Below are 15,353 nucleotides of genomic sequence, written 5' to 3'. Positions count from 1 at the left end.
ATACATTAGTTAGGCTACGTACTGTAGTCTCCAAGGGAGGCATCTGCTCCCGCTTCTCAACAGGAACTCGCAAACTGTGCTGTCTGCAGAATCGGGTAGCAGGTCCCCTGGACCCAGACCTCATCCCAATTTCAGTTAAGGTTGTGTTTACAGATGGCAAGCTTGGCGCCGAGCGTGGCCAACAGGTCTGAAGATGGTGACGGAATGCGACGTCCCATATGAGTGCAGCCCAGAATTCTATAGGGGATAACTGAGAGAATTCTGAGTATATCAAATTACTACTCCCGCATTCTGTCTGTAAAACCGTGAAAAGAAGGGAAAGATGGAAGCGCCAAGGTTGCCTCCCCGCCGAACGCAGAATAACGGAAAACGAGGGGAAGCCTCGAACGCAGGTTCAACCAGAAGCCTCGTTGCAACATCAGCGACCGACCTTCAGCCATCCCAGCAGCACGAACAGGGACCGCCAGTACGACGCCGGCCAAAAGAGGTGGAAGAGATACTCTCTCGTGCCCCAAGCGTACCGTCGACTTGGCCGCCGGAGGAAGAGATGGAGACACATACCAGTCATGATGGGGGCCAGGAGGAAGTCGACGGGATAGCGCTGAGACTCGCGGCTGTGGGTGTGGACGATGCGCCTCAGCTGCCGCCTAGGAACGATAAGTATCGCGAGGCGTTTGGTGATACCGTACCCATCGACCAGCCCCCGCCGCCGTATAATGCGGAATTCACGCCAAAAGTTGCGCATTCTGGCGTTGCAGCTAGTGAGAAACGGCGAACCGTTAGCGAGACGCCAAGTCTGCCAAATGTCACAGCTGGAGAACCGCAGGCTCCCGCGATACAGGTCACACCCATCGAAGGTGCCGATACCGACGCTCCTACAGAATCGCCGCAACCTGCATTACACCGCCGATGCTATTCCGACATTTCCACTGGATCGCGCGAGAGTGAGCCGTCCGCGCCGCCAGAAGGTGCAGTGAAAGGCCCAGCAAAACCACCTCGGCATACACATCTCAACAGTCCAGACTGGCGGCTGAGATTTGCGGAAACGCGGGGGCACGCTTCGGATGTGGAGGTCCGTTCGTATCCAGACGCGGAAGATGAACAGGCAGAAAAGCTCGAAGCGATTGTTCCGCTTGAGCCGGAGGTGGGAACGAAAGTAGCAGAAAGCAGCGGCAATGGTAATAACAATGGGCCACCAAGTCCAGGTCCCGGTCCTGGCCCTGGCCCAAGCGGCAATGGATCTCCCTACTTCCCCCGATCAAGCACCAATCTCTCCACCGCACCCATCGAGTATCCCACCCTCAGCCACGCACCCGCCCGCAACCCACTCCACCCCGAACCGACCTGGGTGGAACTCCGCGAAGAATGGGAACCCGGCATGGACCCCTCCTTTGGCTCGCGTGCAAAGATTTCGAGTTTGTTCACGGGAAAGGGGTGGAAGGAGACGCCGTGGAAGAAGGTGTGGATAGAATTGGTACCGGAGGATGGGTGGAAACTTGTGCTGTATGATGTCGTGAAGGTTCGTGCGGCGAATGGGGAGACTGCGTACCAGGTGAGTTCTCTTAGCGCACATCCAGAACATGCTTCCATTTCTCAATTTCTCACTTATGTATGAACATCTTTGCAGCGGAAGAGCAATACACCTCCAGTACAGGTCCTGAGTCTACGGTATTCCAGCGTTACGCCGCCTCGGACCGGGTACGGCTCGAGCAGACCGGACATTTTGTGCATACGACTCGTGAGTGGGAGATATATTGTCCTCTCCTTCCCGTCGTCTACGTCGCGGTCAGCTTGGTCGAAAGGTGTGAAGTCTGCCGTGGAGATGGCGACACGAGCGCCACTTCAACGGGGAGGTGGTTAGAAAGAAGAACCCGTCCCACAAGCATATGCAACACAGACAAATCATAGCGCAAACGTAAACCAGTGGCTCCTTTCTCCTAACTGAGATGGCAAATGGCACAAATTATCTTTTAATAGAATTGAAACCAAAAGGATCTGCCGAATATATGCATGCGTCCGTTCGCGAATACGCCAAGTTGATCAAATGTGTATCTATGTTGTACGTTGATCTATGCATAAGTGGAGTTCTGAGCCAGGTACATCGCATACCAAAGAGCCTTGAACCGCATTCAAAGGTCCGGCATCCGCGGCGCGTCCCGCCGAAGCTGGTCTGCCCAGCACAAACCCACCATCGGTCCCGGCATATATACTTGTACCCAGAGTAGCCGCAGCATTTGGAATTGCGGCAGGTGAGGTGACAGCCGTCGACTCCGCTCTGTCCGCATTCGTGCACCGAAACTGGAGGTCCGTATCCTGCACGCCCGTCCCGGCAGTGAAGGGTTTTACCTTCCCACCCACGTAATGTAGAAACCGAACAACCATCCCAGATTCCAAGTCCTTGACCGTATCCAACGCCAACGTCCCCTTCGTAGGGTCTCCACCAGTCACCCGGCACACCGTCGACCCCTTCCCATCCTCCACTCGTACATACAGCTGCTTCTCAGCGGAAACATGCTTGTTCATCTCGCGATCCTTCATGAACCCGAGCAGCTCCTTTGCGGCGTTTGTCCCATCAAGAGCCAGAATGATGTTTCCGCGTGCGTTGGTTATCACAGTAGGCTCGCCGATATCCTCCAAATCAGTGTACCCTGTGCTTGCTATGGGTTGCAGCGATTTCGAAAGCAACGCGGCGCCAATGACCCCTCCCGAGTACACTTTGTCATTATAATACAGCGTGTGAGGTCGGCCGGTAGCGAAAGGGGTCATTGCGCCAATGAGACCCACTTTAACAGCCTTGGGGAAGGTCCTGTCCAAAGTCTGCAGGAACTGGTGCGGTTCCCGATCGGAAAACGTCAAGAAGACTGGCGGTTCAGAGTGCCGCACGGCCTCCAGCTCATCTGGCAATGGCACGTTCCCACCCCCCATCGAAACGGTGGTAAACCGCTTCCAGTCGAACCCTTCCGCGCCGTTCTCCCCGTCATCCACAGCGGACCCGCGGCTGCGCATGAGATCCGGCCACCGTCCGACCGATTTCTGCTTGACGTGCCGAACGGAATCCTCGTCTGTTCGGTACGTGACTACTTGAGCTGCTTCGTCGTCTTCCATCACGGTTATATTCAGTCCTGGGCCGTTTAATTCGCCTTTTCGCCCGACGAGGTCGACAACTGCACCGATCAGGGCACGAGGCCCGAGGACTCGAGAAACCACCTCGCCGAGACTTTCAAGGTGGTGCTTTGGATAGTGAGTTGTGGCGAGCACGATGCATAGTGCCGGCGGCTTCGTTTGGGCGGGCGGTCCTGTTTCCGAAATGTTGGTGGATAAACTTGCGGGTTTGGCGGTGTGGCGGTTTTCGAGAGCTGTTATGCAACTCCTGACGGCATCTTCCAGGGAGGAAGAGCTCGACGTGGCGGTTGTCCAAAGAGTCCTTCCAGGTGTGATATTCCTGCAACGTACGCAGCGAGCTTCCACCTTCCATCTGGGGAAGATTCTTGGCCAAACCTTCGGAACACGCTGAAGCATTTTGCCGGTAATGAACGGACCTCGTTGAACAGGTTGGGTACTGACTACAGAAGGACTGCGATCTACTGTACCTATGGTGACTTCGAAAGGTGATTGCGAGGATGGTGTAGATCTAGCGAGGAAATGGAAAGCGCTGGCCCTAATGTCCGCCTTGGGAACACCTTTTGCTCCTTTTGATGCCGACGCGTTTTTTCCCACCGCTTCTCCGCCCAAGCACAGTTTGCCAGCCTCTGATTGGCATTTCGCTGCATTTCCACAGGAATCGCCGCCTCCACCTTCCAGTATGTTATCCCTGCGAGCGTTGAAGGCCATACGGGCAGCGGCTCTCCCTCCGCGGCCTAACTATTGCCGCATTCCACACCGTTCCTACAACAAACCCCGCCGTCCACCCCGCCAACAACAACCACCTCAAACAAGCCAGCAACAAGCCTACCAACCACCCCCAAATCAGTCCCACCCCCATCCCCAACCCCAAAACGATCTCCCCCCAAAAACCCTCCTCTACATCCTTGGCGGCTACTTTGCCGTCGTCAACGCCGGCTCCGTGGGTCTCTTCTGGTACGACAAGCAGCAGGCGCAACGGAGAGGGTGGCGGGTGCCGGAGAAGCAGTTGCAGTTCAGTGCGCTTCTGGGAGGGTGGGTCGGTGGGATGTGGGCGATGAAGACGTTTCGGCATAAGACTGTTAAGCAGTCGTTTAAGGAGCCCTACATGGTTAGTAGAATGTTTTGGAAATAGCGGTTGGCAGAGAGGGTTAGGGCTGACCATTTATCTTACTATCACGATAGATGTGCGTGGCAGGAAACGTGTTGGCTTGCATGGGTGCCGCCGCGGCGTGGAAGTTCCGGATATTGAACTTTTCTCAGTTGCTTGGGCGGAACCTGCGTATACCACGGCGATAGGATCGAGATTTAGTGCGAGTAGATTTAGAAACTCAGTGGACATGGGCCGAAACGAAATCTCTCCAATCCGCCGCCAATAGAATGTGATGAACACTTCAGAAGGATCGTGGGCGTCGAGTCAGCAACCGGGAAGGGCTGCCGCAAACGTCATAGTTCGCGACCGCTTCTCTCATTGCTCCCGAACGGCAGCTGTACATGTAGCAACCACAGACTAGGTCGCTTCAGATGCCAAATCTCTTCAAATTGCTAGTCTCTATATACACACGTGTTTTTGCGAGAATCATCAAGCGGATCCTCGAGGTCCCAGTTTGGCCAACGACCGGACACCCTGCTCGTCCCATTCCGCCTTTGTCACCCAGAAGGATTCCCTGTTCTTCATGATGTCTCCCAAGACGGAACCTCCCAAGAAGACGGCGTGTTTACGTCTTGGGGGGTCTTCGACTTGGATTTTGAATTTCTGTTGTGGTGGGGATATGTGAAAGTTAGGCAGGTCCCACAACGAACGGGAAAGCGGGAATAAGTACTTACGCTCAACCGGGAGGTGTCACCCTTCAATACGCGTTCGAGGTAAAGCTGCTTCATCTCCTTCTCGAGACGACTTGGCAGGCCAGGGTACATGGAGGTTCCGCCGGATAGGACGATGTGTTTGTAGAGTTCGGGGCGGACGTCCATATCCGCTGCGTTGATGGTGTTGAAGAGTAATTCTGCAGAAAACAAGTTAAAGCGGTATTTTGTAGAGAGGCGATGGGAAATGATGTAACTCACCAGCTACACCGGGCGATTCGACATCGACGAGATGTGGGGAGAAGAGTGCCTCGGGTGCCTGGAACCTTTCAGATCCGACCTTGATTACGCGTCCGTCAGGCAGCTTCGAGAAACATGGGTCAGAATGCAGTCCAATACACGTATTTCATATTCAAGATTCCCACTTACGGTGTACTCCTCCATGAGCACCGTCGTCTCGTTGGCTAGCTTTTGCTCCAGATCCAGGTCGTATCTACATAGCCCGATATTCCCATTAATCACCGCAAAGCATGGATATCTCATCCTCAAATCACGGACTCACCCAATGTAGCACACTTTCTCCTTCAGCTCGCGCACCGTCTCGAAATCTGCTGTCCTGTTGAAGGCGTAACCGCGCAGGAGTAACAGTTTGATGAGGTACCGGGTGATATCCCGTCCCGCGACGTCGAGACGGCGAGTGAGGTGAGGAAGCGCGTAACCGTCATATACGGGAACGATGTGCGTGACACCATCCCCAGAGTCGACGACGGCACCGGTTTGCAGTCCTGTTCAGGAAGCACGAACGATTAGCAGTGTATCGTCACTGCCCTTTTTCGTACGGCAAACCACAAACCTTGAGCATATAGCGTCAAAACCGCCTGAATCGCGACGTACACCCCATTGAACCCATACTGCTCAAACATAGCCTCACACATCAGCTCCCTATTCCTTTTCGGGTTCATGGCCGGCTCGGTCAACAAGATCTTGTGATCCGCAAAGTTCTCAATCTTCAGCTTCTCGCGAAACGTGTAGTCCCACAGGTGGTGCATGTCGTCCCAGTTGCGCACGATCCCGTTCTCCATCGGGTACGTCATCTGCAGCATGCTGCGGAGCGCAGCCGCTTCGTCGCCGACCATGATGTCTTTGAGTACGACATCGCCGATGCGTTCTTCAGAACGGAGGATGGGCCGCCCGACGACCGCGGGGAACGTCGCTTCGGGGAAGTGTTCGCCGGCGTAGCCGCATTTGACGAACTGATGGTGGGGAAAGTTAGAGGCGGTCAGTTTTTCTATGTCACATGAACACTCGGGATATCCCCGACGATGGAGCGGCCATCCTACGCACCCCAGTTCCGTTATCGCAAACGATGACTTCTTTCGTTGGCATTTTTGGACGCTCGTGACGTGAGTGAGGGTGGGTAGAAACGGAAGGATAGCGAAGCCGGACGCCGAGCTCCGAAAGGGTTTATATGTGGTTCGTCGGGCGTTGTAATCGGTGCTGCCAAGACACTGCCAAGACCGCCGATTGCGTCGTTGTGTTGCAGTTGGGCGTAAGGTGGTGTTCGTTGTGCCGTGTCATGATGGGCAAGTGGCGGTCGGGTGTGAGCAGCGGTTTTTTAACGAGGAGCGCAGTTTGCGTGTTCTCAAGTGGCGTCGGTCGGTGAAACCCGTCAATCCAGTTTCCCTCACTCAGGCATTACACTCTCGAAGAGCCATGGTCGTCAATTATAATGTAGTCAAGATAAATACGCAGTGTCCAGTAACATTCATTAGGTAGGAAAGTAGCAGATACAAAAGGTGAACAAAAAAATCTATCGCAGGCGGTGACTTTAAAAAGTATGGATGGCTTGTAAGCCTCCGTTGATATGATTACAAAACGGTCTGCCGCAGAGCCCGCTAAGCAAGTGTCCAAGAGCTACACCGGGAATCAGCACGGCAAGGATATAATTTTCCCAATGCCTAATTCTTCCCAATGTCCAATCTCATACCCCCCTACTCCGTCAGCACACCCGCCTCCCTGTCCCGCCGCAACATCTCCTTCTCCTCCGCCACTTTCCGCAAGTGCGCCCGCGCATCCTCACCCATATCCTCCACCATCCGTGCAAACCACGCATCTTCCACCGACGCATCCTTGGCCAGCAACTCAAACGGCGTGCCCGATTCAACGAGACATCCGTCGTCCAGCACCATTATATGGTCGTAATCGATGACGGTGTTCAGACGATGCGCGATGGTGAGCACCGTCGCGTCGGCAAACATCCCGTCACGGATTGCGGATTGGAGCAGTGCGTCGGTGCGCAGATCGACGGCGGAGGTCGCTTCGTCCATGACGATCAGCTTCGTGTTCCGTAGGATGGCTCGCGCGAGACAGATGAGTTGCCGTTCGCCTACACTCCAATTGCCCCCGTTCTCCGCAACCTCCGCGTCCAGTTTGCCCGGCCCGTTGGCCACGCGATCTTTGAGCTCGACAACTCCTAGTACCTTCCAGATCACGTCATCGGGCACGGTGCCGAACGGGTCGACGTTGAAGCGGAGGTTGCCTTTGAAGCAGAACGGCTCCTGAGGGATGATACTGATCCGGCTACGGAGGTCTTGCAGACAGACGTCGGAGGTTTTGATGCCGTCGATGACGACGCAGCCTTCGGGGGTCGGGTTGACGATGCGGAAGAGGGCTTGGAGGAATGACGATTTCCCTGCACCCGTTCGCCCCACGATTCCTACTTTTGTTCCTGCTGGAATGGTTTTGGTGATGCCGCGGAGGACCGGTTTGGCTGTTCCCGGGTAGGTCAGCGACATGCCTGAGAGCTTGACTTCACCGCCCGACGGCCATGATTCTGGCGGCTGGCCGTTGGTGGCGGCGTGCACAGCCCGGGACCGCTTGATGTCCTCCTCCGTTTCTTCTGGTGGCAGGTCGGTGTACTCCAGCACACGCTCAACAGAAACCATGTAGTTCTCCACCTCCGCGGATTGCCGCACGCACCATTGCAGCAGACCGGTAAGCTGCAGCACATAGCTGAGAAGCAGTCCAATGAGACCCGGTCGCAGACCCATCGAGTCGCGTAACCCGACGGCCGCGAACGCAATAACGGCCAAAAACAGCGCGCTCCCAACGTCAAGACGGAACCCAAGCCACCTCGCGCAACTCAAGAACATAAAGTACTTGCTCGTGTTGTCGTTCTGCAGGTTAACGAACCGGTCCTCGAACTGTCGTTCGGCGCTGAACGCACGCACGGTGCTCAGACCTTCGATGGTGGATGGGAAGCTGGAGTAGACGGGGGAGCGGGTGACGGCCTCGATACGTTTGATTTGGCGGGAGGTTTCGATGTATGCCGTGCGGAGGAAGTAGAACGCTAGGGCGATGAAGGGTACGAGGACCAAGAGGTAGGGGATGACGACGACGCTGATGACGAGGGTGCCGACGACCATGAAGGCACACTGGATAAAGTCGAAGAAGGTCTGTGGCAGCATTTCGTCGAGTAGGTTGATATCCTTCGAGAAACGGTTCATGAGCCGGCCGTGGGGGTTGTTTTGGAAGAAGCTCATCTGGACTTTGAAGACGCTGGCGACCATCTTCTGGAACAGTACTTTGCCGGCCCGCCAGCTCACAAAGAAGAAGAGTAGGGCACGGAACATGCTGACTACCACGGTTACGAATACGAAGATGGTGAATACCCACGCGTTGGTAGCGTTTCTCTTTCCCTCTTCGTTGGATTGCGACCACCGTGAGAGCCACCAGTTTCCGACGTCCATGATGGCTTCACCGGCAATGAGCATGATGATCAATGTGACAGTAGTGAGGACCGACGATCCTGACGAGAAGTACTTGTAGTATGCGTCGCCAGAGATGGATCCGACTGTAAGAGTCTCCTTGGACATCTCCGTATGTGCGTCCGTAGCGTCTGGCGTCTTGGCCTTCTTCCCGTCCTCCGCCTTCGGCCGGGCGCTCGGGACAACAGAGGTGGTATTGGTGTCAACCGACACCGACGGCGACTCCGGCGCAAGTATATCCTCCTCATCTTCAAGCGACTTGTCCATATCCGCAGGTTTCTCCGCGAAATCCTTCAACGCCGACGCAAACACGCTGTCCTTCGTGTTCATCACCTCAGCAAACGATCCCTCGCCAGCGATCCGCCCGCCTTCCATGACCACGACGTGGTCACAGCCTTGGATATATTGCAGTTGGTGAGTTACCAGCACCCGCGCCTTGTCCTTGAGGATCCCGTTGATGCACTTTTCGAACAAGTGCCGGCCGACGTTGGCGTCAACGGCGCTCAGTGGGTCGTCCAGGAAGTAGATGTCGGCGTTGTAGTACACCGCTCGGGCAAGCGCCAGACGTGCCCTCTGGCCTCCACTAAGAGTCACTCCTCGCTCGCCGATGACGGTATCGATCCCGTTGGCGAACCGGCTGACGTCCCGCTCCATGGCACAAGCGCGGATAACCTCCCAGAACCACGTCTCCTCAAACGGCCTTCCAAAGAGGATGTTCTCCTTGATCGTCCCCGTCAGAATCCACGGGTTCTGGCTACAATAGGCCAGGCGACGTGACCGCAGGCCCAGCTTCGTTTCGGGGGATGAGTACATCTCCCCCAGGAGAGCGTTGAGCAGCGAGCTTTTCCCTGCCCCGACAGGACCACATACGCCGATGACCTGTCCCTTCCGCACCGTCAGGTCGATGTTATTCAGGATCGGCCTGACCTGCTCCGCAGCCTCCTCCAACGTCTGATGAACAACCTCCTTATTCTCCAACGACTGCACCCCTCCAGCCCAGGCAAAGGTTCCATTGCGCACGGCAACCATGATGGTAGGGTCGTTGAGGGTGTCGATGAACTCTACTTGCTTGTGATGCGCTTCTTCGGTTTCCATGTCGGGGAGGGCGAGGAACGCTTCGATACGTTGGAGGGAGATGCGGGATTCGGAGGTGAACTGGAGGGCTTTGGGGAAGAAGTTGGTTACGGTTAGACGGACGTTTGATAGGTAGACGAGACAGGTGAACACCTGGAGGAGAAGAGATGAGATGCATGGGTGAGTATGCGGTGGAGTATGGAGGGTAGACTGGAAAGTGCAATATAACTCACTTTAGCGGGTGTCAACAGTCCTCCCATCAGAAAGTAAGTGACGAAAGCGAACAGAGAAGTGAGGCTAGACGACGCAAAATACAAAGCTTCGTTGATTGCCCGCAACACGGAAGCCTTCTTGATGTATCGCAGTTCCGTGTTCCTCAACTCGTCAATCTTCTTGATAAACGGAATCTCCCAAGCGTACAGCTTCACAACCATGATCCCGCCAAGCATATCGGAGATGGTCTTGATCCGGTCGTCACGGAAGACAACGAGCTTCTTCCTCAGCTTTGCAAACTGGGCCGCGAACGCCGTCTGCATGGGGATGACCAGCAACAGGGACCCGATGGCCGGGAACGCCGCCCATGAGATTTGGATGTACATGAGGTAAAGCGCCATAGCTAGCTCGACAGGTGCGATCCAAGCGTAATGCGCAAACGGCCCGGCGTCCTCGAAGCGCTGCACGTCGTTGGACACCAGGTTGACGATCAACCCCGTCGACGACGCATTCGACACGGATAGGTTGAGGCACTTCCGGTAAATCGCGGCAATGAACGCAACCCTAATCTGCGTCCCCGTCCTCATCCCCTGCAGAAACACAACATGGTGCAAGATCGCATGCATTGCGACACAAATCGACACCCCCAACGCCCATAAAAACCCCTCCCTCTTCGTCGCATTCGGATCCTGGAACCACTGTAGCAGGTATCCCAGAGTCAACCCCTCTCCCATCTTGAAGCACGATTCCAGCAGGTACCAGAACCCCGCTATAGTGTACTGGCGGCCGAACACCTTGCCGACCACCCGCCACAGTTTCGCCCCGCTGTGGCCATGCAGCTTGACCTCCTTGTCCCACTCCTCCAGGATACGCCCGGAGAGGTACCGCGACTCGTCGACGGCTTCGATGGTGGGGAACTCTTCTGGCCGTAACTCGCGACGGGCGCCTCGGCCGACCATTTCGTCCATGTAGGTGTAAGTCCATTTTGCGAGGAATGAGGAGTTCTCGCGCCGGGGGCATTCGCTGTAGTCGTTGAGGTTCTTCTTCCATAGCATGCGGCGGAAGAAGGTTTTCTTTTCTGGTTCACCGGTGGAGGTAATGCCGGCGGCGACGGGGACTTGCTTCTCGGTGGGCGTGGCGACGAGTTCGTCTTTGCCTATCTGCGCGGGAATGAACTCCTCGTGCGTGCCCGGCACATCGACAGCGGTGCTGCCGGTCTCGACCAGCTCGAAGGTGTTCTTCTTGTCGGACATGACGACGAAAGCAGCCGGTGTTTTCCCTTTTACAACCCTAGCCTATATCACTCTTTTTACAGAGGCAGGAGGTTCTTGCGAAACTGCTTTATAGAAGAATATGTTGCGAAGAGTCCCTCCTCAGTGACTGCCCACATAATACGACCAGCCAGCACCTCATCATATAGGTCGTAGCAAGGAACAATCCATGGCCGGGCACTCCCACCAGCGTCAGACAGGAATAATCTCGGGGGGGTTTAGCCGCGAGTACTTTCTCAGTCTGTCTGTGTGTGGCCTTTTTTTTTGTTTGATGAAACGATCGCGGAACCGTTCGCAGGGGGGGTGCAGATCACTTGCGCTCATCATCGCGAGAACTCCTCACTGTCAGTTTATGACGCTTCCCTGATGGCTTCGAGCGCATACCAAAGACCAAGCCCTGCCCCAGCTCCGTGCTACCGGCGGAACTCTCCCATTCCCCGATTCTGCACAGGGCGTGGACATCGGGACGCGCGCAGGCGACGATTCCCCACGGTTCCGGCGCGCGTCCGCCATTTCAAATCCGACCCAACTTCCCCACGATGAACTCGGTCGGTGCTATCATCAGGGTCTGTGGAGTCTGGCCGTTCCGTCGTGGGGAGGGGTGGGCGCGTCACTTGCCCATATCCACAGCGGGAGTTCGACGACATTTTCGTTGATTGTATATAGGAAAGTGATGGGAGAGGAACGGATAGGAGCGGGAGGGCTGTCCAATAGATGTGACACCGCTTCCGTATGATTTTTTTTTTGGATTCGGTTGAGGGACCGTGACTCCCCCCCGTTCCATATGGCGGAGGTTTGCGACATGGGCACGCCGACGATACATATGTACTGTACTGTACCTCTTCATCGAATTGAACGTGGGGCAGCGGCTCGTACGGAACGTGTCAGCAGCAGCCGTACCGCACCGCACAGAGAGGTTTGCAGCGGGATGTCTTTCCTCTGAACGCGTTGAGTCGGTGTGACATCCTGTACGCGTAGCATGGGACTCGGGCATTTGTCATGTCATATACGGCGGACTTGACCAATCCTGTATGGGTTGGAAGGAGGGTCCGTCGGCAAAGCGTGCCCCAAACCCGCCTCCAAAATCTACAAGATGGAAGGTGGGGGCAGCACGCACGGATCGTTTCGAGCAGGACGGCCGGGTGGACGTGCATTGAATGCCCCTTTTCGTCCATGGACGGGAAATATTGGATATGAAGCGCATCGGATGTGATGCCGCTAGCTTACATTCAATCAACTACACTACCACCACTATGCTATGCAGTAAACTATATGAAACCCCACATCGGGTCATTGATGCCAGCCTCCGAACCTCCCGAACGCCTGCGCTCAAATCGTAGGCGCCCTCCTCAACACCCCATCTCCACTCCCCGCCGCCTTCCTCGCCCCCACAGCAGGCTTCAGCATACTCAACAAGAAATTAGCCGGGATCCCATTCACCTGCAACTTCGTCGGTTTGCGAAGCAGCCGATCCACATCCTTTTCCCCTGCCTTCGACTCCTTCGTAGGCGATGTCGATGATGACGAGGGCGTGGAGGACGACGTCTTCCCCTCTGCAGCAGCAGCCGCCGTCGGGTTGCCCTGCTTCCCCTTCTCGGCAGCCATCTTCTTGACCTCCGCATCGCTATCCAACCCCCGGGCCAAAAACTCGGGGGTGAGCTTAACCGCCGAATCGTTGATGATGATCCCACTGTCCCGCTCCAACTTCCGCTTCACCGCGCTGATCCGCGCGGGGATGCTATTCACAATCCGGCGTAACTCCATCACCGACACGTCGGCAAACAGCGCCTGGACCGCTTCCGACATGCCGCGGATGTCCGCGATCGTGTCCAGGAGTTGTTGGTACGTCGCCGTCAGTGAGGCGTCCGTAGCGGCGAGTTTGGTGGTGATGAGCGTGTATTGCGGGAAATCTTGCTGTTGGTGCTGGTTCTTGAGGTGTAGGTAGCGTTCCCAGGCTTGCCGGGCGGCGAGGGTGTTCTCGCGCGGGGGTTCTTTTTCGGAGAAGGTGGTTTGGGACGTGGGGAAGCGCGGGCCCATTGTGAGGGCGATTTCGTCGAGGGTGTGTTTCTGGGTGGATTCATCGAAGCGGTATAGGTGGCCTACATCAAAATCGATGAGAACAATGAGCCAGATGTACAAGAGCCAGGAAACGTGATACCCCACGGTCAAAAAATACATACCTCGCAACATAACCTGCGACTCCCCCCCTTCCACCCCTGCAAAATCCGTCTCCTTCGCATTTGGCAAATCAATCGCATTCGTCCACTCCTTCCCCGGCCACAGCTGGCACGCTTTCGCCGGAATCTTTTCTAGGTTGTCCGTGAGGCGATAACCCTCTAGCCAGCCTCGACGCACGAGGGTGAATAGGAACCCTCGAGCTGTGTTGGTCGCCGATCGACACTTTTCTAGGAGATCTTCGATGTTGCCGCCGGGGGCTTGCATGTAGCCCAGCATCTAATATAAATACACAGGAATCAGAACCGGCTTCACAATCGTACATCATTGTCGCAACAAAAATCTTACCTCCATATACAAGTCATTCTTCTCCGCCTCAACATCCACTTTCGGGGCCACCTTCGCCGGTTCAGCAGCCGCTGCCTTTGGTGCCGACGGCGCGACCTTTCGAAGTTTCCTCCTCCTGTTTGGATCACGCAATTCGGCCAAGAATGCAGATTGTGCATCTACGGGCTCTGCTTCCACCGCTGGTTGAGCGGACGCACCCGGTGGTGGTGGCGGCGGCGGCGGTGGGCCACTGCCCATCATCGGTGGTGGAGGTGGCGCCGGTGGACCGCCCATCATTGGTGGTGGGGGTGGTGGAGGGGGTGCACCTCCCATCATTGGTGGCGGCGGCGGGGGCGGAGGAGGGCCTCCCATCATCGGTGGTGGTGGTGGAGGAGGAGGAGGACCGCCCATCATCGGCGGCGGGGGTGGTGGAGGCGGTGGCCCACCCATCATGGGCGGCGGAGGTGGTGGCGGAGGAGGGCCTCCCATCACCGGCGGTGGGGGTGGTGGTGGAGGTGGACCTCCAAGTACTGGCGGTGGGGGTGGTGGAGGTGGCGGAGCGCTGAGGGTTGGTGGCGGAGGAGAAGCGCTGACCATTGGTGGCGGCGGCGGTGGTGGTGGAGAGGGAGCACTAAACACAGGCGGCGGCGTTGGAGCTGGCGGTAAAGCGATAGCTACTTGGGGCGGTGAAGGTAACGGTGGACGAGGCGGCGACCTCAATGGTATGTTAGCGTGTAATGTAAATTGGCGGTGCGCGGCCGGTGGGGATACAGGTGCCTGTTCCTCGGCGTCGAGGTCTGCTATAAGCGATGGAGATAGATCTTCCCTCCTCTCGGATGTCTTTCGTCTCACAGCCGTCCTGCGTCCCAGCTTTCCCGGCACGGAGATTGTTGGGCCTCTTACGACGTTCAACTCATCGTTCTCCGTCTGCGCCTCTGCTGCTGGTGCATTTGAAAGCGCCGCTGTTTCCGCTGCAGTCGGTACGCTCAGCGACCCCTGTCTCGCCGGTGATGGGAATTTTGCGAATGCCTTTTGGAATTGCTCGGGTACTTTTTCGACCTCCTCGGCAAACAACGCTACGATGACATGATCCTTCCCGTGGATGCTGGCAACGGACTCGTCGTTTCCACATTGCCTTCCTTCCAACGTTCGCGCCGTGACCAACTCGCTACCACTACCGAGCTTGCTCGACGCCGCCTTCAACAGGTCGATTAGTTCCACATTGTCGGGAACGATACATGGTACCTTTCCCTTTGACGTTATGACTGTAAACTCGAGACTCCGATTTGGGGAGTTTAACGGCGTGAAATGTCCAGTTGACGTCGTTCGGACGGGTGAACTTGATGGAGACCGAAGTGCTGAGGTCGCTGCAGGTGAGGTTGGAGCTGTTCCGATTGATGCTGCGAGGAGGTTTGGTTGGCCGTCTGGGTTGAGCAGCAGGTCCCTCACTCTACTTCTACGAGCCGCCATTTCTCACACCAGTGCTTGGAGCTTGCAGTGATCGAGTCCGAAGTGTTTAAGCTTCCGGTTTCTATTTAGGTGCGGTTCTTTCCGCCAGCGAGCTGACTATTCCGTGCGTGTGCGCGAGCAACCGGCGCTCTTG

The 15,353-nt window shown here is 56.2% G+C and overlaps 6 protein-coding genes across 6 annotated transcripts; 2 read left to right on the top strand and 4 right to left on the bottom strand.

Annotated features, from left to right (window-relative positions):
• The first annotated feature begins 164 nt into the window (after positions 1–164).
• Positions 165–1,957, top strand: EV422DRAFT_384297 (uncharacterized protein). The gene is made up of 2 exons (XM_053066804.1): positions 165–1,552; positions 1,628–1,957. Exons 1-2 carry the CDS (start codon positions 323–325, stop codon positions 1,859–1,861), a joined length of 1,464 nt encoding a protein of 487 aa, XP_052927105.1. The 5' UTR covers positions 165–322; the 3' UTR covers positions 1,862–1,957.
• Positions 1,958–1,997: 40 nt separating this feature from the next.
• EV422DRAFT_522670 (uncharacterized protein) lies at positions 1,998–3,684 on the bottom strand. The gene has a single exon (XM_053069844.1). It carries the CDS (start codon positions 3,517–3,519, stop codon positions 2,053–2,055), a length of 1,467 nt encoding a protein of 488 aa, XP_052927104.1. The 5' UTR covers positions 3,520–3,684; the 3' UTR covers positions 1,998–2,052.
• A 322-nt stretch (positions 3,685–4,006) lies between these two features.
• EV422DRAFT_488074 (uncharacterized protein) lies at positions 4,007–4,356 on the top strand (the record flags this gene model as incomplete). The annotated part of the gene is made up of 2 exons (XM_053067411.1): positions 4,007–4,231; positions 4,306–4,356. Coding segments are annotated over 2 exons (276 nt in total), but the record flags the coding sequence as incomplete, so codon positions are not given.
• Positions 4,357–4,582: 226 nt separating this feature from the next.
• Positions 4,583–6,487, bottom strand: EV422DRAFT_384165 (actin family). The gene is made up of 7 exons (XM_053066802.1): positions 6,268–6,487; positions 5,777–6,176; positions 5,486–5,708; positions 5,353–5,416; positions 5,185–5,287; positions 4,948–5,123; positions 4,583–4,876 (listed from the first exon to the last, which is right to left on the bottom strand). The coding sequence occupies exons 1-7, from the start codon at positions 6,307–6,309 to the stop codon at positions 4,703–4,705; spliced, it is 1,182 nt and encodes a 393-aa protein (XP_052927102.1). The 5' UTR covers positions 6,310–6,487; the 3' UTR covers positions 4,583–4,702.
• A 427-nt stretch (positions 6,488–6,914) lies between these two features.
• Positions 6,915–10,936, bottom strand: EV422DRAFT_494444 (P-loop containing nucleoside triphosphate hydrolase protein; the record flags this gene model as incomplete). Its single annotated transcript, XM_053067745.1, has 2 exons — positions 6,915–9,917; positions 9,998–10,936. The coding sequence occupies 2 exons, from the start codon at positions 10,934–10,936 to the stop codon at positions 6,915–6,917; spliced, it is 3,942 nt and encodes a 1,313-aa protein (XP_052927101.1).
• Positions 10,937–12,577: 1,641 nt separating this feature from the next.
• EV422DRAFT_565786 (uncharacterized protein) lies at positions 12,578–15,220 on the bottom strand (the record flags this gene model as incomplete). Its single annotated transcript, XM_053072364.1, has 3 exons — positions 12,578–13,347; positions 13,429–13,702; positions 13,772–15,220. 3 exons carry the CDS (start codon positions 15,218–15,220, stop codon positions 12,578–12,580), a joined length of 2,493 nt encoding a protein of 830 aa, XP_052927100.1.
• Between the last annotated feature and the right edge of the window lie 133 nt (positions 15,221–15,353).

This window comes from Fimicolochytrium jonesii (assembly GCF_025526975.1).
Source record: "Fimicolochytrium jonesii strain JEL569 chromosome Unknown EV422scaffold_6, whole genome shotgun sequence".
Lineage (NCBI taxonomy): Eukaryota > Fungi > Chytridiomycota > Chytridiomycetes > Spizellomycetales > Powellomycetaceae > Fimicolochytrium > Fimicolochytrium jonesii.
Note: the sequence above shows the minus strand (reverse complement) of the source record. Positions and strands in the feature narration are given on the sequence as shown.

Excerpts from the sequence above, each read along its gene's own strand:
- EV422DRAFT_384165 (XM_053066802.1), bottom strand. The coding sequence starts at position 6,309 with ATGCCAACGAAAGAAGTCATCGTTTGCGATAACGGAACTGGG. Across the intron at positions 5,709-5,776 it reads TTTGACGCTATATGCTCAAG|GACTGCAAACCGGTGCCGTC; the intron begins GTTTGTGGTTTG and ends CTTCCTGAACAG. Across the intron at positions 4,877-4,947 it reads GTGACACCTCCCGGTTGAGC|AAATTCAAAATCCAAGTCGA; the intron begins GTAAGTACTTAT and ends CCACCACAACAG.
- EV422DRAFT_522670 (XM_053069844.1), bottom strand. The coding sequence starts at position 3,519 with ATGCTTCAGCGTGTTCCGAAGGTTTGGCCAAGAATCTTCCCCAGATGG.
- EV422DRAFT_384297 (XM_053066804.1), top strand. The coding sequence starts at position 323 with ATGGAAGCGCCAAGGTTGCCTCCCCGCCGAACGCAGAATAACGGAAAA. Across the intron at positions 1,553-1,627 it reads ATGGGGAGACTGCGTACCAG|CGGAAGAGCAATACACCTCC; the intron begins GTGAGTTCTCTT and ends ACATCTTTGCAG.